General features: G+C 41.6%; 1 protein-coding gene across 3 annotated transcripts in view; it reads left to right on the top strand.

The window, feature by feature from the left end:
* PREP (prolyl endopeptidase) overlaps positions 1–26,476 on the top strand; it is a 142,644-nt gene that overhangs the window by 78,464 nt on the left and 37,704 nt on the right. For all 3 annotated transcript variants that reach the window (XM_064289275.1, XM_064289276.1, XM_064289278.1), the window contains 3 exons: positions 447–638; positions 8,641–8,838; positions 14,102–14,205. In XM_064289275.1, the coding sequence (XP_064145345.1) occupies positions 447–638; positions 8,641–8,838; positions 14,102–14,205 (494 nt within the window). The remainder of the gene's footprint in view (positions 1–446; positions 639–8,640; positions 8,839–14,101; positions 14,206–26,476) is intronic.

The raw sequence follows: 26,476 nt of genomic DNA, 5'->3' as shown, positions 1-26,476 counted from the left end.
ACCCCTCACCCCATTATGAGAACCAAATATGTCTCCAGCCATTGCCAAATGTCCCCAGGGGAGCAAGTCACCCCTGGTTGAGAACCACTGCTGTAGACCAGGAGGGAAACAGTGAAAACATAGTATGGTGAGATGGTGGTGGAAGTGGAGAGAAGTGCTCATATTTATGCATGCTCAGGTGGGAGAGGATTTACCACATACTTGGGGTAATGGGCTAGAGGAAGAGATCCTTCACTCCCTACTCATTGCCAGGTTTCTCAGGGACTCCTTTGCATTTTTTTTTTTTAATATTTAATTCACCCACAACTTGTCCTCAGATCTTCCAAATAGTGTCTCTACTTTGTGGTCTATAGATAGACAAGATCCTATCTCCTACCACCCCCTCCCCAACCAGCACCATCTTTAAACATTGGAGAGGTGATAGGAATGCTTGATCTCTTTACCAGGAATTCTGAAGTGGGTAAAGCTGATAGACAACTTTGAGGGAGAATATGACTATGTAACCAACGAGGGGACCGTGTTCACGTTCAAGACAAATCGCCATTCTCCCAACTACCGCCTGATCAACATAGACTTCATGGATCCTGACGAGTCTAAGTGGAAAGTGCTTGTTCCTGAGCACGAGAAGGATGTCCTAGGTAAGATTGCATGCTACTCGACAACTGTGCTTTTGGTTTTAGTGAGAAGGTCAAGAAGTTGGCACATCTCTCGTTCTGTGATGACCAGTTACAAGATCAGGAGCATTGAACCTGTAATCATAGGAATGAAGTGTTTGAATAGTGCAACCAAGCATTTACTGTATGACATCTTTGTAGCTTAGTATGATACCATGTAGAAATACAGGGTCTTCATAAAAACTGTGAAGGTATGAATTTAGACTTTCAAAGGTACTGCTTTTTAAAAAGTATCAGTCATCTTTGTGTAGCTATTGTCTGCTGATAATGACATTCAATTTTTTAAACCATTCAGATTCAGAACCCACACCTTTAACAATGTGAATAACCTTTAGCTGTTTACATTATACGTATTGTATATCTTAAGGTGGATTTGCCTTCCTCTTATTAGAAAAGAGAATAGACTATTGTTAGAATTAATTGAAACTCTTTGCAATTGCCGCTGTGTGCACTGAACTACGTTACCTCTTGAGAGCTTCACTTCCGAAACAGTCATGTTTCAGAGTGCCTTTAAGTTCCCTTTTATTCGTTTTGGAAACCCTGGTGGTGTAGTGGTTAAGTGCTACGGCTGCTAACCAAGAGGTCTGCAGTTTGAATCTGCCAGGTGCTCCTTGGAAACTCTATTGGGCAGTTCTACTCTGTTCTGTAGGGTCACTATGAGTCGGAATCGACTCGATGGAACTGGGTTTGGTTTTGGTTATTCATTTTCTCTGATTTTCAAAAAAATGGCGTGCTGCTTTATAAATTATTTATTGCCTAAAGCTGGATTTGATTAGAATAAGACTCACTGATTTTGCTAGGGGTGTTTTTACACAAAAGGAGAGTTTAACCTTCAGGCCAATGAAGAGTTGACTTGTTGGAGGTAGACTTCTGGTGATGGGTTAAAATCTACAACTATCCAAAAATGCAGAGGTTTATGGTATATAATCAGGAAAATATTCCCTTTTGCTTGCTGCAATGTGACCCTGTCTCAGATAAAGCAGTCCTTAAATGTGTTTTCCAGTGAAACTATATGGGATGCTTAGTTAAAATCCAGGTGTGGGAGTTAGGCATATCCAGATCCAGGTGCTGGAAAAGTGAGGGAAGATTTCTCCCCCAGCTTGTAGCTTTGTGTTTTTTGTGCCTCAAAGACATTTAACCCAGGCATTGCTGGGGCGTGGGAGGATGGCAAATGATCTTAGCTGATGCTCTCAGAGTGTGCTTACTGCTGTGCCCTTTTTTTCTGCATGGCCCTGGAGGAAGAGTTTGCTTGAGACACTCCTCAGCCCCTTGGCATCTGCCTGCATCTCTCTACCCTCTTATGTACTGGGGTGTAAAAACAACTTAGGGGCAGTGTCTGACCTCCTTCAGCCCCACAAGGGGGAAGGAGAACCAAGATCAATGGTGCAAGGCTGACTCCCATGAGGTGGAGGCCAGGCAAGCCTCCTTCCCCTGCCATCTTTACTAATTCTGACTCCAACTGTCCCTCGCAGAGTTCGATAATTCATTGTAGTGGCCACACAGAACTCACAGACCATACTCACAATTATGGGTTTTATTAGGGAAGTAACAGTTACAATTCAGGCTCAGAAACACTGAGGGTAGTCAGTCCTTCCATCAGGAAGCCTCTCCTGAGCTGTGTTCACAGGCACTCCTCTCCCTGGCCCTCAGCCTCTGCCCAAAGCCACTCATTTTTCTTGCTCCATGGGCTGGGAAGCCTACCACACCATCTCCTGCTGCTGCGTCTCTGCTGTTGGGTCTCTCCTGCCACCGCTTCTTGCAATCGTCAAGGTTACAGCTCTCTCTCTCACATGGTCTCCTGCTTCCAGGAACTTCTCAGCGCAGGGATTCCAGGCCCAAAGGATGCACTCTCAACTCCTGGCTGTTCTTCCTTGGCCATGGTAGAACCCTCCTCTCTGCTCTGGAGTTGGCTTTCTTTTAAGGAAAAACTAATAAGCCCCTTGGTGGGCCACAATCACACAGTCCCGCCCAATAACCTGTGTGGGAGTTACAAGACCATGGCTAGAAAGGTCACACACATAAGTAATCAGTTGCACTACAGGCCGCTCCCTAGCTTTTCTAGCCATGGTTCTTTCATATTTGGAGGATAACTTACCCCTCCCAATCATTTTACCAGTCCAAAACATTCATTAACAATTAGTCTTTCAATAGAGCAAAGAGTCACACAGGGTGAGGTTACTCAGGTACCAGCCATTCAGGTGTGCCACAGGCGTTCATCTGAACTGATCAGGTTCTCCAAAAGTCATCTTGGCTTCACCTTTTCTGGCCTCTCATAAAATTAACTGAGAGAAGATTATACCCTTGCTCTGAGCCTCACGAGGCATCAGCATAGCAAAACCTTTAAGTACTTCAGGTTCAGCCACGGTACTGGAGTCCAGCAGTGCCTCCCCCTTGGTCCACCATTTTACATTTACAGCTTCTACAGTTACAGTTTTTACAATCACAGTTAACCCTGTTAATAATCAACACTCACAACAGAATCATATAATCCTATCAACATCTCCCCCCACCCTCTCTTCCCAGACCCATTAGGAAAAAGGAAACTTCAGTGGGGTTTTTCCTTGTCCCCCTCATTTAATGTAAGCACAACTCATGAAAGCGTGCAAGCCAGTCACTTCATGCCTTTATCTCTCCCTGTTTTAGACAGCCAATGTTTAAATTGCCCACCCCTATCAAACCAGTGCTCTGAGGAGAAAAACATGTTCCTTAGTCTTGAAGAACCTTCTGTTCCAGTTGGAACTTTAAGCATCTACAACCATAAGCAAAGTCCAGTCCAGAGCACACCATCAAATTGTAGCAACCTATACCAGCCCATGGTGTCAAACATCTTTCTCTTCATTTGGTCATTTTCTGGTCAGCTTATCCTTAGCCATCCAAGCGAGGTCACCATGGGTAGCAGCCTTAGGTTCGAGAGTTCACATGCACATCCCAGCACTTCAGACAGCCCCTTCACACACTCTGTTCGTAGCCTCCTTGGGCTAGGTCAACGGGTTCTACCCATAAACTTAGGAGCCCACACACAACTCCCTTCACTTCTGACCAGCCAGCCCTTCCTCTCACTCTCATCCCTAGCCCTCGTGGGCTGGGTCAACAGGTACCAATGGAACATGTCCAAACTCAGCCCTTCTCTTCATTGCTGCACTCATGAGTGGACCCAGGTGGTCACTACAGGTGAGCAGACCCAGTTGTCTACTTGCTGATTCCCTTTAATTTACAGTCCTAGAAGAGGGTTCCTTCCCAGGGGCACTCGCTTTTCCTGCCTCTATACATTCAACGGCAAACCACTTGCTCAAAATTCAAAAAGCGAAACAGCTACTTTCTTCCTGTAAGTTCTTCCTGCAGATGCAAATCTTGCATTCTCTCAGCAGTTCTGGTTGGGGCTCATATTTTTGACCTAAGGCCCCCAGTCTATACAAGAGCTACTGCGTTCAAACAGCCTGTGCTTCCCTCAGGCAAATCCTCATTCCCCTTTTAGCTTATCCAATCAAGTATTGGCTAAAGGTGGAGTTACACGCTTTGTAATGTGTAATACCCAGTATTCATTTCTACCATACATTTAGGTCTTTATAACCACTAGGTAGGAGACATATTCAGATGCATAGTACATTCAATTAAACACATAATCCTAACCACATAACCCTTTTAAAACATTTCAGTTTCATCCTCTTTACCCCTTGACTATCTTACCATTCATTTGCATAAGGCCTTGGGCCTCTGGCTGGGTGGAACTAGAAGACCCTGGCCCCTATCCATTGTCCTGCTTATCTGGCCTGGCTTTTGCCTCAGACCACTCCAGGTGCAGCTTTTCAGCCATTACAGGTAACAACAACCAAAGCAACCATCCACTAACCAAAAATTTTACTTTCCAACCTCCCCCTTTCTTTCTCTTACAAAGTTCCCTGCTTCCATGAGTCTGGAGTCATTGCAAAGAATCCCATTTCTATTCAGACCACTCCAGGTGCAGCTTTTCAGCCATTACAGGTAACAACAACCAAAGCAACCATCCACTAACCAAAAATTTTACTTTCCAACCTCCCCCTTTCTTTCTCTTACAAAGTTCCCTGCTTCCATGAGTCTGGAGTCATTGCAAAGAATCCCATTTCTGTCGCCAACTGTAAAACGGCATGGGAACAGTGTCTGACCTCCTCCAACCCCAGAAGGGGGAAGGAAAACCCAGATCAGTAGCACAAGGCTGACCCGCATGAGGTAGAGGCTAGGCCAGACTCCTCTCATCACCATCTTTACTAATTCTGACACTGACCATCCCTTACATAGCACTCTTTACTTCTCTGCTGGGTTTGATAATTCATTGCAATGGCCACACAGAACTCACAGACCGTAGTCACGATTGTGAGGTTTATTAGGGAAGTAACAGATACAGTTCAGGCTCAGGAATACTCAAGGTACAGTTCTTCCATCAGGACAGCCTCTCCCAAGCTGTGTTCATAGGCACGCCTCTCCGTGGCCCTTAGCCTCTGCTCAAAGGCACTCAGCTTTCTCTCTCCATGGGCTGGGAAGCCTGCCACGCCATCTCCTGCTGCTGGGTCTCTTTTGCTTCTCACAGTCTTCAAGGCTACAGCTGTCTCTCTCTCTCTCTTCTCTGTCTGTCTCTGTTTTTGTCTCTCTGTCTCTGGCTCTCTCTCTGTCTCCTACTTCCAGGAGCTTCTCAGCGCAGGGATCCTGGGTCCAAAGGATGCGCTTTCTACTCCTGGCTGTTCTTCCTTGGCCATGATAGAACCCTCCTCTCTGCTCTGGAGTTAGCTCTCTTTTAAAGCAAAACTGACCCATCCCCTTGGTGGGCCTCAGTTACCCTTTTGCAGTCCCACCCAGTTATCTGGGTGGGAATTAGAAGACCATGGCTAGAAAGGCCACACACAAAAGTAATCAGTTGTACTGCATGGGGTCTGTGACCCCCTTCAGGCAATCCTGTTGGACAGGACCCAAGACAACCACATGCCTGTTCTTTCCAGCAAAACCCAAATCTGCAACCTGAGGCAGCAGCCCATCCCTGGCTCTGCCTCTAAAGCAGTTAGCGCTTCCCTTGCCTTCTGGATGTTCCAGTCACAGCCCCCTTAACTCCTCAGGTTTGGATCAGGCATCACTGCTCTGTCTCAGGCTGGAGTTAGAAGGTAATGACACTGTCACACTCTCTGCAACGAGAAAGGGACCTTACAGCTTGGCCAGGGCTCTTTCTAAGGAAATCTCTTTACTTGTCTCCTCAAAACCTTCCATTCACTTTCTGACCCCTGTTTATATCTGGATAAAAGATCCACAAGTCATGGAATGGGTTTTTGGCCATTTCTTTCAACACCTTCATGTGAGGAATCTGTTTGGTAGTCATTTTGGTAGCCTCATGGCTACAAAACTGAGGGAGGACCATCGCTCCCAAAGGTAACGGTAGTTATTTATTAGTTGTTGTCGAATCAGCTCCTATTCATGGCAACGTTATGTATAAGAAATTGCTGTCTGGTCCTGCATCATCCTCACAATCAGTATATTTGAGCCCCTTATTACAGCCACTGTGTCAGTCCATCTCATTGAGGAAGTTTTCCTCATTTTTGCTCACCCTGTACTTACCAACCATGTTGTCATTTTCTAGTGATTGGTTCTTCCTAATGATGTGTCCAAAGTAAGTGAGACTCTTGCCATTCTTGCTTCTAAGGGTAGTAATAGCCAGCAATTACCACGTGCTTCTTCAGCACTTAACTTCACATGTTTTGACCTTGTGCATTGGTGTGTCCAAATGAGACTTTGGTAGCATGAGTGCTTGTGTAGGATGCCCTGGGTATTTTTCAGGCTTAAGTTAGATTGGAATGGTGTTTCTCTTATAGGAAGCTATTGAGGATACTGCAAATATTTCCTAAGGCAATGTGAATTTTCTGCCTTTTAAAGCCAAAAACAATTTTACCTATGCCTTAGGGTGCATCCTACCTCACATGTAGATCTAATGAAATGCAAATAGATGCTTAGAGATTTTTTTTGGGGGGGTGATATATTTTTATAACCTTCTTTCTGAAAGGTTATAAGTTCTTCAGAATGGAAAGGGGAAACCTTCAATATTCACTAGAACTCATCAATTTAAGAGATGCACAGTTGAATTTGCTATATATCATTATTGCAGAATGCCCTACTGAGAATAAAAACTAGGGATGAGTCATAAAGTATAGCTATAAAGTCAGCGCTTGTATTAATGACAGCCTACAAATCACCTTGTCCTTTTCTTATTCACTTTGTCTGTTTTATAATCCTGACGTTCTTACAGTTAACACAGATTGATTATCCTTTGACAGAAGTAATTTACTGCAATTTTTTACATACTTTCTTACTTTAAAACATTAAGTCAGATGAAATATATTGCTTGATTGAGTTGCTTTAAAAAAAAATGTATTGGATAATGAGCAAATTACTTTTTGGTGTAAGAGTTCTTTGTATCCTTACTTAAGGAGAAGTTTGCTGTGGTAATCTATACAAGCCAAGGAGATTTAAGCCCCTGGTGATCCTCCAAGTTCCTGCTGGCTGATGTCTTCTGTTCATGTTGGTAGTTGACATTATTAGCATGAAGTCCTAATTTCTTGTGTTATAAAAATAAGAACCTCCAACACATACATACAGCTCCTCCCAACCACGAAACTCAAGAAAGGCTTGTCTTTCTAGCATGTTTGAGTTGTTACCTGCAGCCCTGCCTTTACATCCATATGCCACAACATGTGTCTCTCTGCAAGGCCAGTCTTTACCTCAGGCTTGTCTTCTCTATAAGGGAATGGATTGTGCCCTTCTGTTTTCTTCTTTCTCTTTCACCTCACTCACCTACACTCTCCAGCTCTGTCACCAACAGTACCATTTTTGCAGGTGAGATCCTGGGAGTTGAGGAGGACTTATTTCTCTGCCTTGCTCTCCCCACAGTCAACCAGTTCTTTTGGGAAATACCTTTCATGCCTTTTCTTTTCCGTCTAGGCTTTATTCCCAGCTTGATTTGATGTTCAACCTGGTTTATTGTGGTAGTGTTCTTATTGGTCTCCCCTCCATTGTTCTGCATTCAGCGGTCAGATACACACATGCTTCATTAATATCATCTTTATTTATGTCAGCCTTCTTAGCTTCTTAGTAATGGCTAAGTTAGAACTAAACTCTTCTTGGCTTACCAAATCTCCCATCAGACCACCACCAGCATCACCATTTGCCCCTCACCTGAACAACTTTTTTCTTCTTCTTGAAAATTGATCTCTTACTTGTCTTCTTTACCAGTCTGTTTGTTCATTCATTCTCTCCCTACTTCTATCTCTGGCTTTCATTCCTTGAGTCACCTGTCTTCCCACCAGATCGGCTCCCGGAGAACTGGCCTGTTCCTGACAACCCCCTTCCCCATGTCCCACTCCTACACAAGAGGTACAACTCAGCACTTGCTGAAGGGCTCTCACTTGCTTTGGATCCCCCACCAATCATTACCAACCTCTGTTTATATTTTACTACTCTTATTTTCATATGATCTTGTCTCAAGGGCAGAGATGACATTATCCTCTTTCTTGTCTCCCTAGCACCTTGCAGGGTATCTGGTACATTCCAAGTGCTTAATACATTTTGTGTAATCAGCCCTGACAGACATAGATTATGATTTGTTTTTGTTTTTTGATATTTTCTTCCTTTTATCCCCTGTAGTATAGTACTGGATACAAGATAAGTAGGCAGGGTTATTTGTATTACACGTCATCTAGATCATCAAAAGCCACTGGCCCAAGGTAGAAAATACTTTGTTTCCTCTGTACCTGACAGGAACAAGAATTTATTAAAGGAATTTGCTGAAAACTAGATGGATGATTGAAGCCAATATAAATCACCTTGGAAGTATCATTTCTGCCATAGCTCAGTGTATGGCTGTTGCTCAAGATTACTGTTTAATGAAACAAATGTTTTTTTCTCCAACTTTCAAAACCCCATTAGGCTTTATCGCTACATCTCTTCTTTTCAGAATGGGTAGCTTGCGTCAGGTCCAACTTTTTGGTCTTATGCTACCTCCACGACGTGAAGAACATTCTGCAGCTTCACGACCTAGCCACTGGTGCCCTCCTCAAGACCTTTCCACTCGAGGTCGGAAGCATTGTGGGATACAGTGGTCAGAAGAAGGACACTGAAATCTTCTATCAGTTTACTTCCTTTTTATCTCCAGGTGAGAGTCATTTGATCATCATCACTTACTTTAAAAATCAGATGTTTGGGTTTCTTTGGCAAAACTGGACTATAATGCTGGGTTATTGAAAATCACGTATGATGTATTACAGCCAAAAATATTTAATGGGAATAAAACAGTAAAACAGATGCTCAGAACAAAGAAACGTAAAAGCCTGAGAACCACACTCTCATTAATCTTATGTGGTGAGTATCTGTTCTTCTGGGGACAAAACAACTGGTGTTCTGAGTTGATTAAAAAAAAGTATAAACACGTATAATGTTAGATTCAGCGTTTGTCTTTTTTGGGCTATATATGCAAGGACACACACAATGCTGGTAATTAAAAGCATAAAATAAAATCTCTAGCCACAATATGACACTTAAAAATATGGTTTCTAGAACAAACTGAGAATAAACCTGTTGTTATATCTTCTGCTGTTAAACTGAAATAAAATATAATTCTAAAAACATAGCCTAATGTCATTTAGAAAAAAATGTGTCTATTACTTGATTCTAGTAGAAAAGGGAAAAATGCTTATGAGTTGTGATTTTTAAGTTTCATGGTATTTAAATTTTTCCCAAAATGAATGTCCTCATTTTTCCTTTTTTTTTTTAAGTTGGTCAGATTAATCTGCTTTGTTGTTTGTTGTTCTCCTTCTCCATTCGACTGCACTGTTTATAGTCAGAGGCATATACATACTCTGACTTGTCCCCAGAGTATGGCTCAGCTGGCAGTTTGTAGTTGACCAGGCAGACTTTGTCCTAAAAGCCATCTGACAGAAAAAATTTCTGCACTTCCCTTGTTCATTTGTTGAGCTCTATAGCGCTTTTCGTCCCACCTGGTTTTGTTGCAGTAGTTTGGTCACTGGAAAATAAAGCACTCTTATGAAAGAGTTAGGCAGGTGCTAAAGTGGGTCTGTCCTCCACCAGGGATTTGGCCAGATGACAGTGATGCCTCACCCACTTTTCTTTGGAGCCACAGAGCAGACAACCCAAATAGAATCTTATCCTGTGACAGGTCGCTGTCAGGATTATTAAAGCCAAAAGAAAGACATTCTGTAAGTAGATGTGATAGTATATCTAGAAAACTTAGCAAGCTTTACTTTCCCAAGTATGTTTCAGAGGCTCCACAGGGATTAAGAAAAGTGCCCACAAGTGAACGCCACACCCAGGGCCAGGGCTCAGGAACCGGAACTTTGAGAACCCCGAGTCAGGCTGCCCTGTACCTCAGCCCATTCTCCAGGGGCCTGGAGCACAGCAGTGTCAGTGGACTGGCACCAAGAAGAATCAGTTTCCTTCAGATAGTCATTCTCAACCCGCTGCTGTGGGGTCCTCAGTTTATTTCCTCAACTTTACGCTGGTTCCAGAAATTTCACTCTGGAAAATATCATAGCTTAAATCATTAAAATAGGGACAATGGCCCCTCACCTGTTTCAGAAAATGACATTTTCAAGGCCTCGAAGAAATTGTAAATGAATTTGGTGATTCCAGTGAGTACAGTTGTCTTCTGTTTGATTTGAGAGGAAACTTGCACACAAGTCTGTTTCATAACCCATGAAACTGGAAATTGCTGTGTAGGGAATTAGTTACAAAAGGATGTATTTAAATATTTGACTCTCTTTATTTGCCAAATAATTCTGGATTTTTATTGGATAAAGGACAATGAGAAGAGAGGGGAGGTGACTCGCCTGCTTTTGATAAAAGCCCAAGTCCCCAAAGGCCTATAAACCTCTCTCAATGACCCCATGTGACCATTTATTCCAGGAACAAGCTCATCATTACTTGGGAAAGAAAGAGTTTGTTGTCCTAGTGTAAAATGATGAGTTCTGTGCCAAGCAGTGAAATATTATTCATGACTGTGGCTGTGAAGTTGGAAAAGCAAAGTGTATTCCTAGTTCTGTACCTCCAAGGCAGCTTCTGGGCAAGCTCTAACCTGTTACTGTAATGCTTTGTAAGTCTCCTTTGTCTTCTCTCGTTCATTTGCTTTCATCTCTCCCTTTCACTCTCCTTAAGGCAATTAGATATGTAAGACCAGAGAATAGGGTTTCCACACTCAAGCCTTTGGGTACACATGTAAAAATGGCTATCAATTTAAACTAGATATCTTAAAATGGAGAACTGTCAGAGGTGTGTGTGTATACACATTCGTACACATGTACATCAGCTCAGAAGCTGTCTTGCACCGTTCTCTGAAGTTGAATGCTTAATAGTACGGCAGTAAACAACAGAGACACTAAATTGTAAGTAAAGCCCCGCGGCCAAAAATAACTGAGCTCCAACTTCCTGCTGTTGATGTGTGAGTACAGCTGGCTGGTGCATGCCGGCTGACTTTGTTTCCCATGGAGGCGTGTGCTGCTGATGACACATCTTGATCCCAAGCCATTTAGGACTTTTGCACCTTAAGTCACACTTGGGAGAAAACAGGCAGCCAGGGCAATTTGGAGCACGATGAGGTTTTCCCCGGTGGCTGGAACCACTTAGTGGTTGAGCTGATTAATTCTACACAGGTGGGACTTTGGAGGGTTGGCTAAGGTTAGCTCCAGACAGACATGCACATTGTAATAATCTGGTACAGCAGTCCCAAATGCACGGCCCTGAGAAGCAGGCATGAGACGTGAAAAAAGCCTTTCCCAGACTGCTAGGGAAAGGCAGTTTTCTTAAGAGACTTGGTTTTTTGTTTTCTGGGTTTTTTTTATAGCATCAGAACCCAAGCTATAGTCAGATAAAACAATATTTACATGGGGTCATTTTTTACAACGTTACTTTGCCTTCTCTTTACGTATGTAATTTTTTAGGTTCTTCTGTTTCTTTTTTCTTTTTGCAGTTTGTCCTGGAGTTGCTCATTCCTCCTAACTCCCACTTCTTCCACCTCCTTATATTTATTTCAGATTACAGCAGGAACATCCCGGCTGGTCTCCCTGCCTCCATTCTATTGCCAGAATAGCCTTGCTAAAGCACTGTGTTCCTCAGGAGATATCTCAAGTCTAGAACCTCCTGTGGCCTTAAGGGACTTCAATAATCCAGTTCTCTCTTTCACCCTTCAACTTTGAAATCTGTTTCCTAGAGATCACCTAACCGGTCCTCTCTGGTTGGTGATTCTAGGATGTTTTTTTCAAACCTCACCTTCCTTGGTCTTACCCACTCAAGCCTTCTCAGATAGGACACAAAGGATCATTAGATTATGGTGTGAATATGCAGTGGGCTAACCTGGTCTGACTCAGATGAATCTATAAAATAGAATATATGATAAAATATATTAAGCACTGATACCTGCAGTTTGAACACAGCCTCCTCTGAGGTACCGCTTCTGATGTAGAAGACAGAATAGAGGTCAGACCCTTGGGCCCTAAACTCTGAAAGTAACCAATCCCTGTTATATGTGTATCACATTCTGCTATTAGAGTATTAATTAGGAGATATGACTTTTCAGCCTTTCTAGATGAATGAGTGTTTAGAATGTGCTTCCTACTCATTGTTTTTCACTAGGGAAATTTCCATTCTAGTACTTGGGTGACTTGTACAAGGACACTGAGCTAGTAACTGTCCAAGTTGGGAATTCTGACTCCCAAGTTCTGTGTCCTTCACTGTACTCCAAGTAGCAGTGACTCCAGACTGAGTCAGGTGTTCAAATGGCACATGCTTAGTCTGTACTCTGTATTTTTTTTGAAGATTCAGATTTTTTTTTGGTGGAGGGATGATACTGATCAAGGTGCTCTTCATAAATTAAAATATATCTGAAGGTAGACTTTGCCCTCAACACGATATTCCTACAGGCAAGGACAGTATTCAGTGTAGAATGCATATTCACAGAGTATGTTTTGGGAGTATTTTATGAAGCTATTTTCTAACAAATATCCAAGTATAAATTAAAGTAAGAAAGCCGATATTTCAGTCACATTACATCTTCCCACTGCCAATGTTAATTGTATATCCTACTGTTGCCATTGAGTCGATTCTGACTCATAGTGACCCTATATGACAAAGTGGAACTTTCCCATAGGGTTTCCTAGGCTATAATCCTTATGGGAGTGGATCACCAGGTCTTCTCTCCCATGGAGCCTCTAATGGGTTTGAACCGCCAACCTTTTGGTTAACAGTTAAGCACTTAACCATTGCACCACCAGGGCTCCTTGTTTTTTTTTTTTTTAGTAACCTTAAAATAATTTGTCCAAGCCTGAGAATGGAAATAACACTCAGAGAGATTAGCAGTCATGCTTCTAAAGAATCTAAGTGTATTATTCTTTGCCTGTGGAGAGCAGGGTATTGTTTCTCATCTGTTAATGAAGTACACACTCAGAGGAGTTGAAAAGAATCAGTCACTGTTTATGAATGTGTCCTGCGGGAATACATTTGGTTTCTGGTTTTCTAGAGCAAATATTGGGATCTCTAAATAGACTTTTCATAGACTTGACAGCATACGTTTAAAGTATTATTGGGAGGGAATGCTGTTTCTGTACTAACCACTCTGTGAGTGACTAATCCTGTTTCATAAACCACAGCAGTATGATTGTTTTCAAACATTATTTGTCTTACTTATTGTTTCTTTCATTTAATTTTTAAATGTTAGCAGGTAGTAGCATTAAATTCAGAAAATGGCATTAGTGGTTAAATACGTTGGAATTCTTGGTGCATACTATCATTCTGTATTGTGCACAGTTACTGGGATAACCAAAATTTAAAAGGCAGCTCTGAAATGGGTGCCTGGTCGCCTTTGGTTGATGATTGCTGTCCACATATATGTGACAGATGGGATAGATGTCATGTAGCAGGAGCCCCAGGATAGCCGCCACGAAACCCCCAAGGTTTTGACCTTGAGCAAGTCACTGAATTTTCTGCCTCTCAGGTAAAATGGCCCTAGATGAAGTTGACCATTTACTATGACCTGCACTCCTAAGCAGCCTGGCTTGGGAAAGACCTGTAAGTTCTGCAGTTAGATTTTTTACTCCTCATATTCACAGAATGCACAAGAATCTTCTAAAATTTATACACAGATTCCCAGTACCCAGTGCCATTGAGTCGATTCACAGATTATGGTTGTAAAAAAAGTGATGGTGTTGATAGTGAAGAGTGATCACTTACATAGCAGTCCACATGCCAGACTCTTCGTGCGGTGACCCTTCCACAGCCATGGTGATTTTCAAGGTTCCTGATTAACGCTTCTCTCTTGCTATTCATGGCATCTGTTTGTGCTTTGTGATTCTTGCCCTCTTTTGTGTCTAGTGAACCTTCCAGACTAAACTGATAATTCTACTTTTTTTTAGGTATTATTTATCACTGTGATCTTACCAAAGAGGAACTGGAGCCAAGAGTTTTCCGAGAGGTGACTGTGAAGGGAATTGATGCTTCCGATTACCAGACAGTCCAGGTATCAAGAATCTGATCTCTTTAATGTGAGAGTTAGTATAATGTTAGGAAATCTGACTGGGGCTTTCAAACTCCAACTTGTCAGGAGTTTCAGACAGCAAATATTCATGGAGCTCCTGCTGTGTTCTGGGCATTGTGCCAGGCACTCCAGACGAAGCAGAGAGCCAGGCATGGTTCCTGCCCTCCCAGAGCTTGCAGGTTCTGCTCCCATGGCTGCTATTTTTCACATTAAGCCAGAGTTCTTTGTCTTGGGGCTCTTACTGCAATAGCTATCAAAGCAACACAGTTTGTCTGTGTCAGTCTGCCTGCTTGAAAGTAGGTTATGTTCTTGCTCAGGTCTTTTGGTGTCAAAAATAACAACATAGATTTGCTCTACATAAAGTATTTACTGATGTGCTATGAGGCCTTTTCAATCTGTTTATTTCAGCCTGGCACACAGTGGACACTCGATAAAATATTTGAGTGAATGAATTAACTATTTAATTGTCATGCCTCCACAAATTCAGTCTCTGGCAGCCAGTTTTTCAAGTTAAGAATCTTCTATTTTGAACAATACCATTTATAGTAGCCCCTAAAAAGACAAAATACTTAGGAATGAATCTTACCAGGAATAACATAAAAGACCTATAAAAAGAAAACTGCAAAACACTATTGCAAGAAACCAAAAGAGACCTACATATATGAAAGAACATACCATGCTCATGGATAGGAAGACTCAACATTGTGAAAATGTCAACCCTATGAAAAGCAATCTATAGATACAATGCAATCCTGATCCAAATACCAACAGCTTTCTTTAATGAGATGGAAAAACTAATCACAAACTTTGTGTGGAAAGGAAAGAGGCCCCAGATAAGCAAAGCATGAATGAAGGAAAAAAAAAAAAAAAAAAATAGGAGGCCTCACACTACCTGACCTCAGAACCTACTGTACAGCCATAGTAGTCAAAACAGCCTAATACTGGTTCAATAACAGACACGTAGACCAATGGAGCAGAGTCAAGAACCTGGATGTAAATCTATCCACTTGTGATCAGCTGATATTTGACCAACAGCCAAAGTCTATTAAATAAGGAAAAGACAGTCTTTTTTTTTTAAATTATGCTTTAGGTGAAAGTATACAGGTCAAGTTAATTTCTCATATGGAAATTTATACACATATTGTCATGTGACCCTAGTTGCAATCCCTATACTATGATAGCACACTCCCCCTTTCCACCCTGGTTTCGCATGTCCATTCAACCAGCTTCTATCCCTTTCTGCCTTCTCATCCCGCCACTGGACTGGAGCTGCCCATTTAATCTCATGTATCTGCTTGAACTAAGAAGCACACTCTTCATGAGGATTATTTTATGTTTTATAGCCCAGTCTAATCTTTGTCTGAAGATTTCACTTTGGGAATGATTTTAGCTGGGGGTTAATAGAGTGCCTGGGGGCCCTGTCTTCTGGGGTTCTTCTAGTCTCAGTCAGACCATTAACTCTGAGAAAAGACAGTCTTTTTAAAAAATGATGCTGGCAAAACTGGATGGCCATCTGTAAAAAAATGAAACAGGACCCATACATCACACCGTACACAAAAACTAACTCAAAATGGATCAAAGAGTGAAATATAAAACCTAAAAGGATAAAGATCATTGAAGAAAAAATAGGGACAATACTAAGGACCCTAATACAAGGCGTAAATAGGATACAGACCATAACTAACAGTGCCTAAATACCAGAAGATAAACTAGATAACTGGGATCTTCTAAAAATTAAACATTTATGCTCATCAAAAGACTTCACCAAAAAAGTAAAAAGAGAACCTACTGACTAGGAAAAAAATGTTTGGCTACAACATATCTGACAAAGGTCTAATCTCTAAACACTATAGAATACTTTAACACCTTAACAACAAAAAGACAAATAATCTAATTTAAAAAATGGGCAAAGCATATGAACAGACACTTCACCAAAGAAGACATTCAGGCAGCTAACAGACACACAAAGAAATGGTTATGATCATTAGCCATTAGAGAAATGCAAATTAAAACTACAGTGAGATACCATCTCAACCTGACATTACTGGCACTAATCAAAAAAACAAAAAAGAACAAATGTTGGAGAGGTTGCAGGGAGATTGGAACTCTAATGCACTGCTGTTGGAAATGTAAAATGGTTCAACCACAATGGAAAATGATGGGGTGCTTCCTTAAAAAGCTAGAAATAAAACACCATATGATCCAGCAATCCCACTCCTAGGAAAACACTCTGCAGAAATAAAAGCCATCCCACAAATAGACATATGCACACCCATGGTCATTGCAGCACTATTCACAATAGCAAAAAGATGAAAACAACCTAAGTGTCCATCAACAACTGAATGGAATAACAAACATGGTACATACACACAGTGGAATACTACAGAACGATAAAGAATAATGATGAATCTATGAAATGTCTCACAACATGGAAGAATTTGGAGGGCACTACGCTGAGTGAAATAAATCAATCACAAAAGGAAAAATATTGTATGAAACCACTATTGTAAAAACCCAAGAAAAGGTTTACACACAGAAAGAAACAATCTTTGATGCAGAGGGCTGGGGAGGGGAAATCACTAACTAGACAGTAGACAAGTGTTGTCTTTGATGAAGGGAAAGACAACACACAATACAGGGGAAGTCAGCACAACTTGACCAAGGCAAAGCCGTAGAAGTTTCCTAGACACATCCAAACACCTCGAGGGACCGAGTTACTGGGGCTGAGGTTTGGGGACCATGGTCTCGGGGGACATCTAGTTCAATTGGCATAACATAGTTCATAAATAAAATGTTCTACGTCCTACTTTGGTGGGTAGCGTCTGGGGCCTTAAAATCTTGTGACTGGCCATCTAAGATACATCTGTTGGTCCCATCACATTTGGAGCAAAGGAGAATGAAGAAAACCAAAAACACAAGGAAAATACTAGTCCAAGAGAATAATGAATCACATGAACGACAGCGTCCACCAGCCTGAGCCCTGAAGAACTCTATGATGCCTGGCTACCACTACCAACTGCTGTGATAGGAATCACAATAGAGGGTCCCAGACAGAGCAGGAGAAAACTGTGGAACAAATTTGCAAGATTACCAGACTTACTGGTCTAACAGAGACTGTAGGAACCCCCAAGACTATGGACCCCAGACACCCTGCTAACTCAGAACTGAAGCCACTCCCAAAGTTCACCTTTCAGCCAGAGATTAGGCAGGTTTATAAAACAAACAGAAACCCTGGTGGCGTAGTGGTTAAGTGCTACGCCTGCTAACCAAAGGGTCGGCAGTTCAAATCCGCCAGACGCTCCTTGGAAACTCTGTGGGGCAGTTCTACTCTGTCCTATAGGGTCGCTATGAGTCAGGATAGACTGGATGATGCTGGGTTTGGTTTGGTTTATAAAACAGTTAACTCAAGTGAGGGACAGACTTCTTAGCTCAATCAAGTATCTGAGACCAAATACAAGAAGGCAGGAAGGCACAGGAAAACTACACAAACGGACATGGAGAACTTAGGGTGGAAAGGGAAAGGGGCAGAGTGCTGACACATTGCAGGGATTGCAACTGATGTCACAAAAGTATTTTTGTATAAATTTTTGAATGAGAAACTAATTTGCACTGTAAACTCTCACCTAAAACACAATTTTAAAAAAAAAATGAATTGCATAGAAAAAAAAAATTTACAGCCTTGGAAACCCTATGGGGCAGTTCTACCCTGCCCCATAGGGTCGCTATGAGTCGAAATCAACTTGATGGCAATGGGTTTGGTTTAGGTTTTATATATTATCTGAACAGCAAACCTTAAAGGTCATACCAGCTGATGAAGAGTACTACTTTGATAACAAATTAGATTTTGTTAAGCAGACACGATGTAACGACAGAAGCACTGAACCAAGAGAGAAGTTTTTGGAGGCTTCTGTTTCTTCATTTGCGAAAGAAAGCAGACTGAAATATTTTTTCAAAAGAAGAATCCTCCCCAGCTTTGAATCTCCCCCAGCGCACTGAGTCTCTCAGAAACAACATAACTGATTGAATGATTGATGGTACAGAATGCCTCTGTTTCTTTGCGATGAGAGGCCACCTATAGGAACCAGAACTTTTGCTTTTAATGAACATTTTATTTTCATTTATGAAGAAAGGTTAGAACAAAGAGCACTGGATCTTTCTAAGAGTGGTACTGTGAAACTAGGGCGTGGTTAGAGCCTGGCGAATGACCCTTCAGCTACTGGGAGATGGTCTAGAACATAGGCTACATCTAGATCATAAATAAATTAAGCTTTGTTTACAGAAACAGGCGGTGGGCTGAATTTGGCCCAGGGCTGCAATTTGCCAGCCTTTTTTCTGTCAGCAAACCGGCCTTCTGCTTTACTAGAAGACAGACTTGCCCGTCTGCTTACGTATTGTCCACGGCTACTAGTCATGCCTTAGCACAGTAGTTCCAACAGAGACTACGTGGCTCACAAAACCCGAACTGTTAAATATTTGGCCCTTAAAGAAAGTTTGCTGATTCTAGGCATATATCTAAATAGTATTTAAAATTAGAACATCCTCAGGAGATGCACAAGGCCATTGTCAAAGAGCCTTATCAGATAGGCTTGACATCTGCCACATACACACTGAGTGATGCTGGGCACGTCATTAAACCTTTCTGCCACAATTTGTTGTTGTTGTTTAGCTGTAAATGGAGATTGCATTTATTATGCAGGATTCCTGTAGGATTATATGAGATGATGTATGTGAAATGTCTGGCACCTAGACTATTTCAGGTATCTATTTTTTTATTCTATATTATTAGAAATAAATATAACAGACTTAGCTTTCCTTGTCTATCAGAGCTTGTTTCTTGTTTCATTCTCAAATTGAGCCATTTCCTGGAGATATATCCCATAGGGGCCTGCAGCCCCTGTCAGCTGCTGCCATGGTTCATCAGTTTAATGTGAGACTTTTACATCTCTTCATTTTAGCCCACCGTTCTTTGCTGTTTTTTTTTTTTTTTTTCCCCCATGTGTAGAAAATTTGTCCCTGTCATCTGTTACATTTGGCATTCTCAGAGCCTAATTCTAGTCCTTGACTGGGCCTCCCTGGTTGGGAGGGGGTGTGTGCCATTGCCTCTCCCCTCCATTATGCCAAGGACACCCAGCAGTACCCAGAGAGTGTCCCCTCTCCTGCTCTCAAGAGGGCAGCCTTGGCCACCACAGAATCCAGCAGACTGGCTTCAGAGGCTACCCTTCCTTCCCCTCCTCATCTCTACTCAGCAGCCCTACTCAACTCTGTATAAAAAGACGCTGCTCTCCTCTCTTTGCCTCTTTCCCACACCCAGTGCCAAAATGCACAGTTACCTTTGGGCTGGACAGGGAGGGGCACCTGTAGTAATAACAGCTGCCAGGGCTGCAGCTTCTTTCAGGGAAGTCAGTCTTCCTTCTTGGGGAGGGTGTTTTGGGTTGTTTCTCCCATGGTGCAGCCATGTCATTAATATTCCTTACAGATGATACAAAAAGAAACTAGTTCCCACCTAATATGTATTGTTCTCAGTTACGAATGAAAAGGTAAAATTTTACGGCTGAATAAGTACTTGTGCAGAATGAAAACCTATCAGCTGTGTTCACAGCCACCTGAAATTTCCAGACTAATCTGTGAAGGAAATACAGGTGGGCGCTGCCAGTTGCCCGTGTCATAGGAAAGTGCTCACTTAATTCCTCTGTGCCTGGCTGTCATTCTCCTAAAGAAAACTTGCCTGACTTTGAGTTACTTAAATACTTACAAGTCTTCATCTGTACGGAAACCCTGGTGGCGTAGTGGTTAAGTGCTACGGCTGCTAACCAAAGGGTGGGCAGTTTGAATCTTCCAGGTGCTCCTTGGAAACTCTGTGGAGTAGTTCTACTCAGTCCTGTAGGGTCGCTATGAGTCAGAATCAACTCGATGGCACTGGGTTTGGTTTCTTTTGGTTCTTCATTTGTACTGCTGCAATAGGGGGAAATAAAAAGATTCTTGGAAAATATTTAAAGAGACGGTAACCAGACACACCACATTGGCTTGCAGATTTCAATGCACTGCTTCTCGTTGCCATGCCTTGGAAAATAAAGATAAGCCTGTAGGCAGCATAGAGCCCTGTGTATATTGCCAACAGAAAGTCTTATGTCTACTGATAGTGTGCATTGTACCTGTTGTTACTGAGTTATTAAAATAGGATGTGTGCATTGTATATAGGTGCCTTTGATTGCACCACGATGTCACAATGCCATAGACTTTTTATCACCTAAAATCTGTTTGGCACAGGTTGAGATTCAAGTGTGTGCAGCAGAGCTTTGACATGAATGTGAGTGTGACAGATGTTCTCACATTTTGATTAGGCTTTCAGCAGTGTTGCCAACAATAACCTAGTGCTATAAAAAATAGGTCCTAGAGAGGGGATTTGTGCATGAATGGAAAGCGTTCTCACAGTGTGTAACAGAAACTACAGCGTCTTGAAAAAAGATACTGTTTTTGTTTTCAGTTACTTTCAGGTAATGTCACTTTTAATTCCACTCGACCCTGGTGTTTATATTTAATCTGTATGTGATGTAAAAAGAATAACCCCTGGACCATTTGTCACTCCTTCATCTCCTCTGTGTCATCGTCTGAGATTTGTTATCATTTTGAAGCAAATACTGCAGCTTAGGTTACCTGGCATTGTTGGTCACCACTGACTAAGAATGGTCATCACCATGCACATCTTTTGCTGCTGCTTTCTACCTGGGGTTGTAGCAAGCCAAGACCAAGCCAAGGAGAGAGGAATAGAAAGGGTGAAGAAACAGACATACAGGTAAACAAGCTACAGAGGTCTGCTCTTTGGGCAACTTTCCATTTGCTCAAGGCCCTGAGCATCTTGAATGGGGAGGTGAAAAATATGGTATCATAATTTGTTCTGACAGTCGTAGAGCAAAGCTGCTATTTGTAGTCTTTATCCATTCCTACCTGTAGCTCTGGGTAGGATATTGATTTATGTTGGAAAAATAATTTTGAAAATCAAATCTTAAAAATACTGTTAATTTTTCTTCCAGCATAGAGTGCATGTAAGAGTTCAGTTTTAGCTAAATTTGTCAAATCTGCAATGGATTCATCTTTTCATTTTCCTGCATTTTATTGTGAAAGGCACAACCCCTTAATATTGATTGGAATCTCTATGACCATGTGTTTGAAAAAAAAAGGCAAAATACCAGTCATAAGAAATTACGTCTGTAAAACAGACTTGGCGATAAGCGATTTTCCTGAAAAATCCTATCTGCGTTTATCATCAATGCTGTTTTAAACAAAGTGAAGTAATAGGGCAGTGGTAGTTCAGTTTAGTCCATCAGCAAGTATTTATGGCAAGACCACTACGTGCAATGACAGGTACTTTTTGGACACAAAGAAATTCCAGATACAGTTACTGTCCTTGGAAAACTTTCTGTAATATTGGAAAGTTGAGACATATAGACCTGAAAACATCACAAACACCCTGAGAAACTGTATCACGGTGGGCCTGGGTCAGTGTTTCCATGTTCAGAGAGCAGCCTGGTGATGGAAGTCCTCACAGGAGAGGGCGGGGTTGGGCAGGGCTTTGTGGGATAGATGTTTTCTATCTTCTTTTTTTTTTTTCACTTGAATTAAACTTTATTATTCTTTCCAAGAGAAACATTTACATGTTAATAGAGGACTTCAGAGACTTCACTGGAAGGATTAATGGTGGAATCCCAGGCATCCTAGGCAGGCTGGCTAGGGAGATGTTTGGAGCCACGCAGTCATCACAACATCGCCTCAAGGCTGTTACCTCCACATGGATTTGGGGCAGGATCCCACTGCCAGGAGGAGCCCTGGTGGCACAGGGGTTAAAGCACTTGGCTGCTAATCCAAAGGTTGGTGGTTGAATCCACCAGCCGCTCCATAGAAGAAAGATGTGGCATTGTGCTTCTCTAAAGATTAAAAAAAAAAAAAAAACCCCGCTGCTGTCAAGTCGATTCCGAACTCATAGCGACCCTATAGGATTACAGCCTTGAAAACCCTGTGAGGCCGTTCTACTCTGCCCTATATAGTCACTATGAGTCTGAATCAACTTGGTGGCAACAGGCTTGGGCTCACTGCCTGTTGCAGATGAACATTCCCTTTTTTTCTTCCAAGGGCATCTTGTCTCACATGTCCCTCCTTCAGATCCCTGGGTCCAGACCCCAGCAATGCGGGAGCACGTCCATGGTCCTAATGATAGCATTTTTTTAAATTGTACTTTAGGTGAAGGTTTACAGAGCAAACTACCTTCTCATTAAACAATTAATACACATATTGTTTTGTGACATTGGTTGCCAACCCCATGACATGTCAACACTCTCCCCTTCTCAACCCTGGTTCCGCATTACCAGCTTTCTTGTCCCCTCCTGCCTTCCAGTCCTTGCCCTTGGGCTGGCGTGCCCACTTAGTCTTGTTTTGCTTTATCAGCCTGTCTGATCTTTGGCTGAAGGGTGAACCTCAGGAGTGACTTCATTACTGAGCTAAAAGGGTGTCCGGGGGCCATATTCTTGGGGTTTCTCCACAGTCTCCATCAGACCAGTAAGACTGGTTGTGTGTGTGTGTGTGTGTGTGTGTGAGTTAGAATTTTGTTCTGTATTTTTCTGATGATGGCATTTTAACCCAAAGACATTGATAATCCCAAAAGCATTCAGAGAATTTGGGGAAGCTAAAAAGGAAACCCTGGTGGCGTAGTGGTTAAGTACTATGGCTGCTAACCAAAGGGTCAGCAGTTCGAATCTGCCAGGCGCTCCTTGGAAACTCTATGGGGCAGTTCCACTCTGTCCTGTAGGGTCGCTATGAGTCGGAATTGACTCGACAGCACTGGGTAAAGTGTGAAGAGTGTTTTTATTTTATTTTAAATTGTGCTTTGGGTGAAAGTCTACAGCACAAGTTAATTTTTCATTCAAAAATGTATACACATTGTTTGACATTAGTTGCAATCCCTACAATATGACAGCACACTCCTTTGCACCCTGGGTTTCTTGTGTCCATTCATCCAGTTCCTGTCCCTTCCGGCCTTCTTGTCTTGCTTTTAGGCAGCAGTTGCCCATATGGTCTTATATATTTGATTGAACTAAGAAGCATGCTCCTCATGTGTGTTATTGTTTGTTTTATAGGCCTGTCTATGTCTGAAAAGTGGGCTTTGGGGGTAGTTTCAGTTCTGAGTTAGCAGCGTGTCCAGGAGCCATAGTTTTGAGGGTTCCTCCACCCTCTGTCAGACCAGTAGCCCTGGTCTTTTTTCATGAATTTGAATTTTGTTCTACATTTTTTTCCCTCTCTGTCCGGGACTCTCTGTTGTGATCCCTGTCAGAGCTGTCAGTGGTAGTAGCCAGACACCATCTAATTCTTCTGCTCTCAGGCTGGTGGGGGCTCTGGTTCATGTGATCCTTCAGTCCTTTGGGCTAACATTTTCCACATGTCTTTGGTTTTCATCATTCCCCTTTGTTCCAAACGGGATGGGACCGATAGATGTATCTTAAATGGCAATTCACAAGCTTTCAAGACCCCAGATGCAACTCACCAAAGTGGGATATAAAACATTTTCTTTATGACCTATATTATGCCGGTTGACCTACACGTCCCTCGAGACTATGGTCCGGGCCAGGTGTTTTTATGAGTCCCACTTCCCCATTGAGACTCCCAAATAATTGTAACACCACCTCTGCCTTTTTGTTGCAGTGTAATTTCATAATTTCACTGTAAATTCCAAGAAGATAGTAACTGTACCCTAAGTATCCTGTGCAGCGTGGTTGCCTTTGGCAGTTGTCTTTTGTGGATGGAATAGTATTTGCACTGTGGTCAGATGGGATATAACGAAGCAATGTAGTGTAGCAAAAACATGGCTTTTTGGTTTCTCAAAATCTCATTTTTGTTCAGCCAGCGAGGAGATTGGCTTTTCTCTTCCAGAAATGAAAGGCAAAATTTATAGACCTGAAAAAGAACAGTGAGCTGAGTATACTAAGCATGAGCTCCATTAACAACAGTGTCTGCATTTTGTAAAAGAAAAAAAAAAAATGCAAGTAACCATATTTTATGGGGTAAAAGTAAAATTAAATCGACAGGGAAAATAACAAGGATTATAAACGTGCAGCATGGGTTTATTATTTTTATCCCTCATCTGTTATACTTAGTATGAATTTTACTTTTCTGAGGATTACCTATAGTAATGCATGTGAAATATTGAGACTATCCCTAAGGAGGTTTGTTGTGAAGCTTAACACAAATGTTAAGATTAGATGATTCTTTGAGTTTATCAAGATGCCTTGGGACAGGAGGAGTGGAATTTTCTTTTTCTTAATTTAATCTAGATTTTTTTTTTAACTTTGGTGATAACTAATTTGTGGTTGCTAGCATACTGGCTTTACCATTTAGAGAACAGGTTCTTAGAACGTTAATTAGTGTTTTAGTACTCATTAACTTCTATGCTGAGTGCACGGCACATGAGGTTTATGAGTATTGACTTAGCTACACCCTTGGGGAGTTGACTATTGAACTTGCGATTTTATTTTTCTGTAGTACTGCATTCTTGCAATTAGGTGTCAGTCAGAAATCTTAAGAAAATGTTAGTAAAGAGTGGGTGAGTGTTTTCAAAAAGAACTTTTCGAGGGGTTGCTATCCTTATGTATAATTATAACCGATTTAGCTTAAAGCGTGTATGTATAGTGTGCTTTGAGCTGGATCAATTATTCTTGACAATCCACTGCCTAGTCATTCATGTTATTTTTTATATTATGCCTCAGGTGGAATATTCTTGCACAAACATTCATGCTCTGTTTTAGATTTCTTAATGATGCTGGTCTGCTAGGCAAGGGCATAACATTCATATTCAAAGAGGATGTATATTTGTGTCTGTTTCCTCTTCTTTAGATACCAGCTGTGTTAAAGTAATTTGACCGTAGAATGATAAAAAAAAGAGTCTTTTTTCTTGCTATCTTATAATAGAGAAATTAGTTACATGGCCAAGTCTGTAGTTGCTACAGTCTCCATGAAATAAAAAGAAATTCTCTTCCATGTTTTAATAAAGGACGTCATTTTGCAGTAAAAATCACAAGGTGGCCTCAAGAATTGAGCAAACCCTTCTCAGTAGCTGGGCAAAATCCCATAATGATAGGTGTCTTGTGGGGCTTCTGTGGCAGAAAAAAAAAGTGGGTGAAAATCCAGTGCAGATTCAGTTCTGTTGAACTTCTTCGTTTCTCTGATCTTTTCTTTGAGGCAATAAGCCCTAGTTACATTATGAATGTAGTCTACCTTGAGTTGGGAACCAGAGAAGCAGCTGAGCCTGTGCCTGGTACAGCCTGGGGAGGGTGGTGGGCAAAGGAAGCCCCTTTGGTTGGCTCTCCTGGGGAACATGGCGCAGTGTCCCACCATCATGGGAATTTGCTGAGCTTGCTTTGCTGAGATGTTAATGAAAAAGACAGATGTTGATTTAATTGGAATGGCTTAGGTTCATTTCTAGAAAGCTGTCTAGGTTTATTGTTCTTTAAGTATGTTGTTGTATTAGAGTTCATAACAGACAGATCATACTATACATAAGCCTAATGCCATAGTTGACAACCTATACTCATCGGAGATTTGCCCACCTATAGTATATACAAAAAATTTAGTATTTCAGATTATCTACAGATATTACTAAGTTTGCTGTTTTATGTAATAAAGTCATCTAAATAGGTTCAAGTTTTGTTTACATTGCTTTAAGGATAGTGGCTTTTGAGATCCTTAAGAGTTGCAGGTTGCTGAGTTTCGCTAGAATATCAGGGTGGGTGGATTTCAGGTTACCCACCGCCAACAACTAGCTACCAGCTTCTTGCTAGAAAACTATCTTGGTAAAGAACAGTACATTTCATCCTATATTTAAAAAAAAAAAAGGTGAAGAATCACTTCCTTCTTATTAGAAATGAATCAATGGAAGTGTTTTGCCATGGTAACATCTGTGACTAGTCTGTTTCTTCATGGTACTTGTCTTTTGCCATTTTAATAATTGTTTCTGTTTTTAAAAATGAATCTGAATCTCAAGTTGTATTCTTCAGATTAGAATCAGCTGTAAGCAACAGAGGGAAAAAATCAAAATAATCATGGCTTAAGGAAGATGGATGTTTATTTCCCTCTCACACAGAAGTGCAGAGGGAGTCATTCAGGACCAAAATGGTGTCCACGCTGTAAGGAGTTCCAGCTCCTTCTTTGTTGTTGCTTCAGCCATATTATATCCACATTCCAGCCAGCTGTCTTGTCTGGTAGATACTGC

This window comes from Loxodonta africana, chromosome 1 (genome assembly GCF_030014295.1).
Source record: "Loxodonta africana isolate mLoxAfr1 chromosome 1, mLoxAfr1.hap2, whole genome shotgun sequence".
NCBI lineage: Eukaryota > Metazoa > Chordata > Mammalia > Proboscidea > Elephantidae > Loxodonta > Loxodonta africana.
The sequence above is the reverse complement of the archived record's forward strand: the minus strand, read 5'-3'. Positions and strand labels throughout refer to the sequence as shown.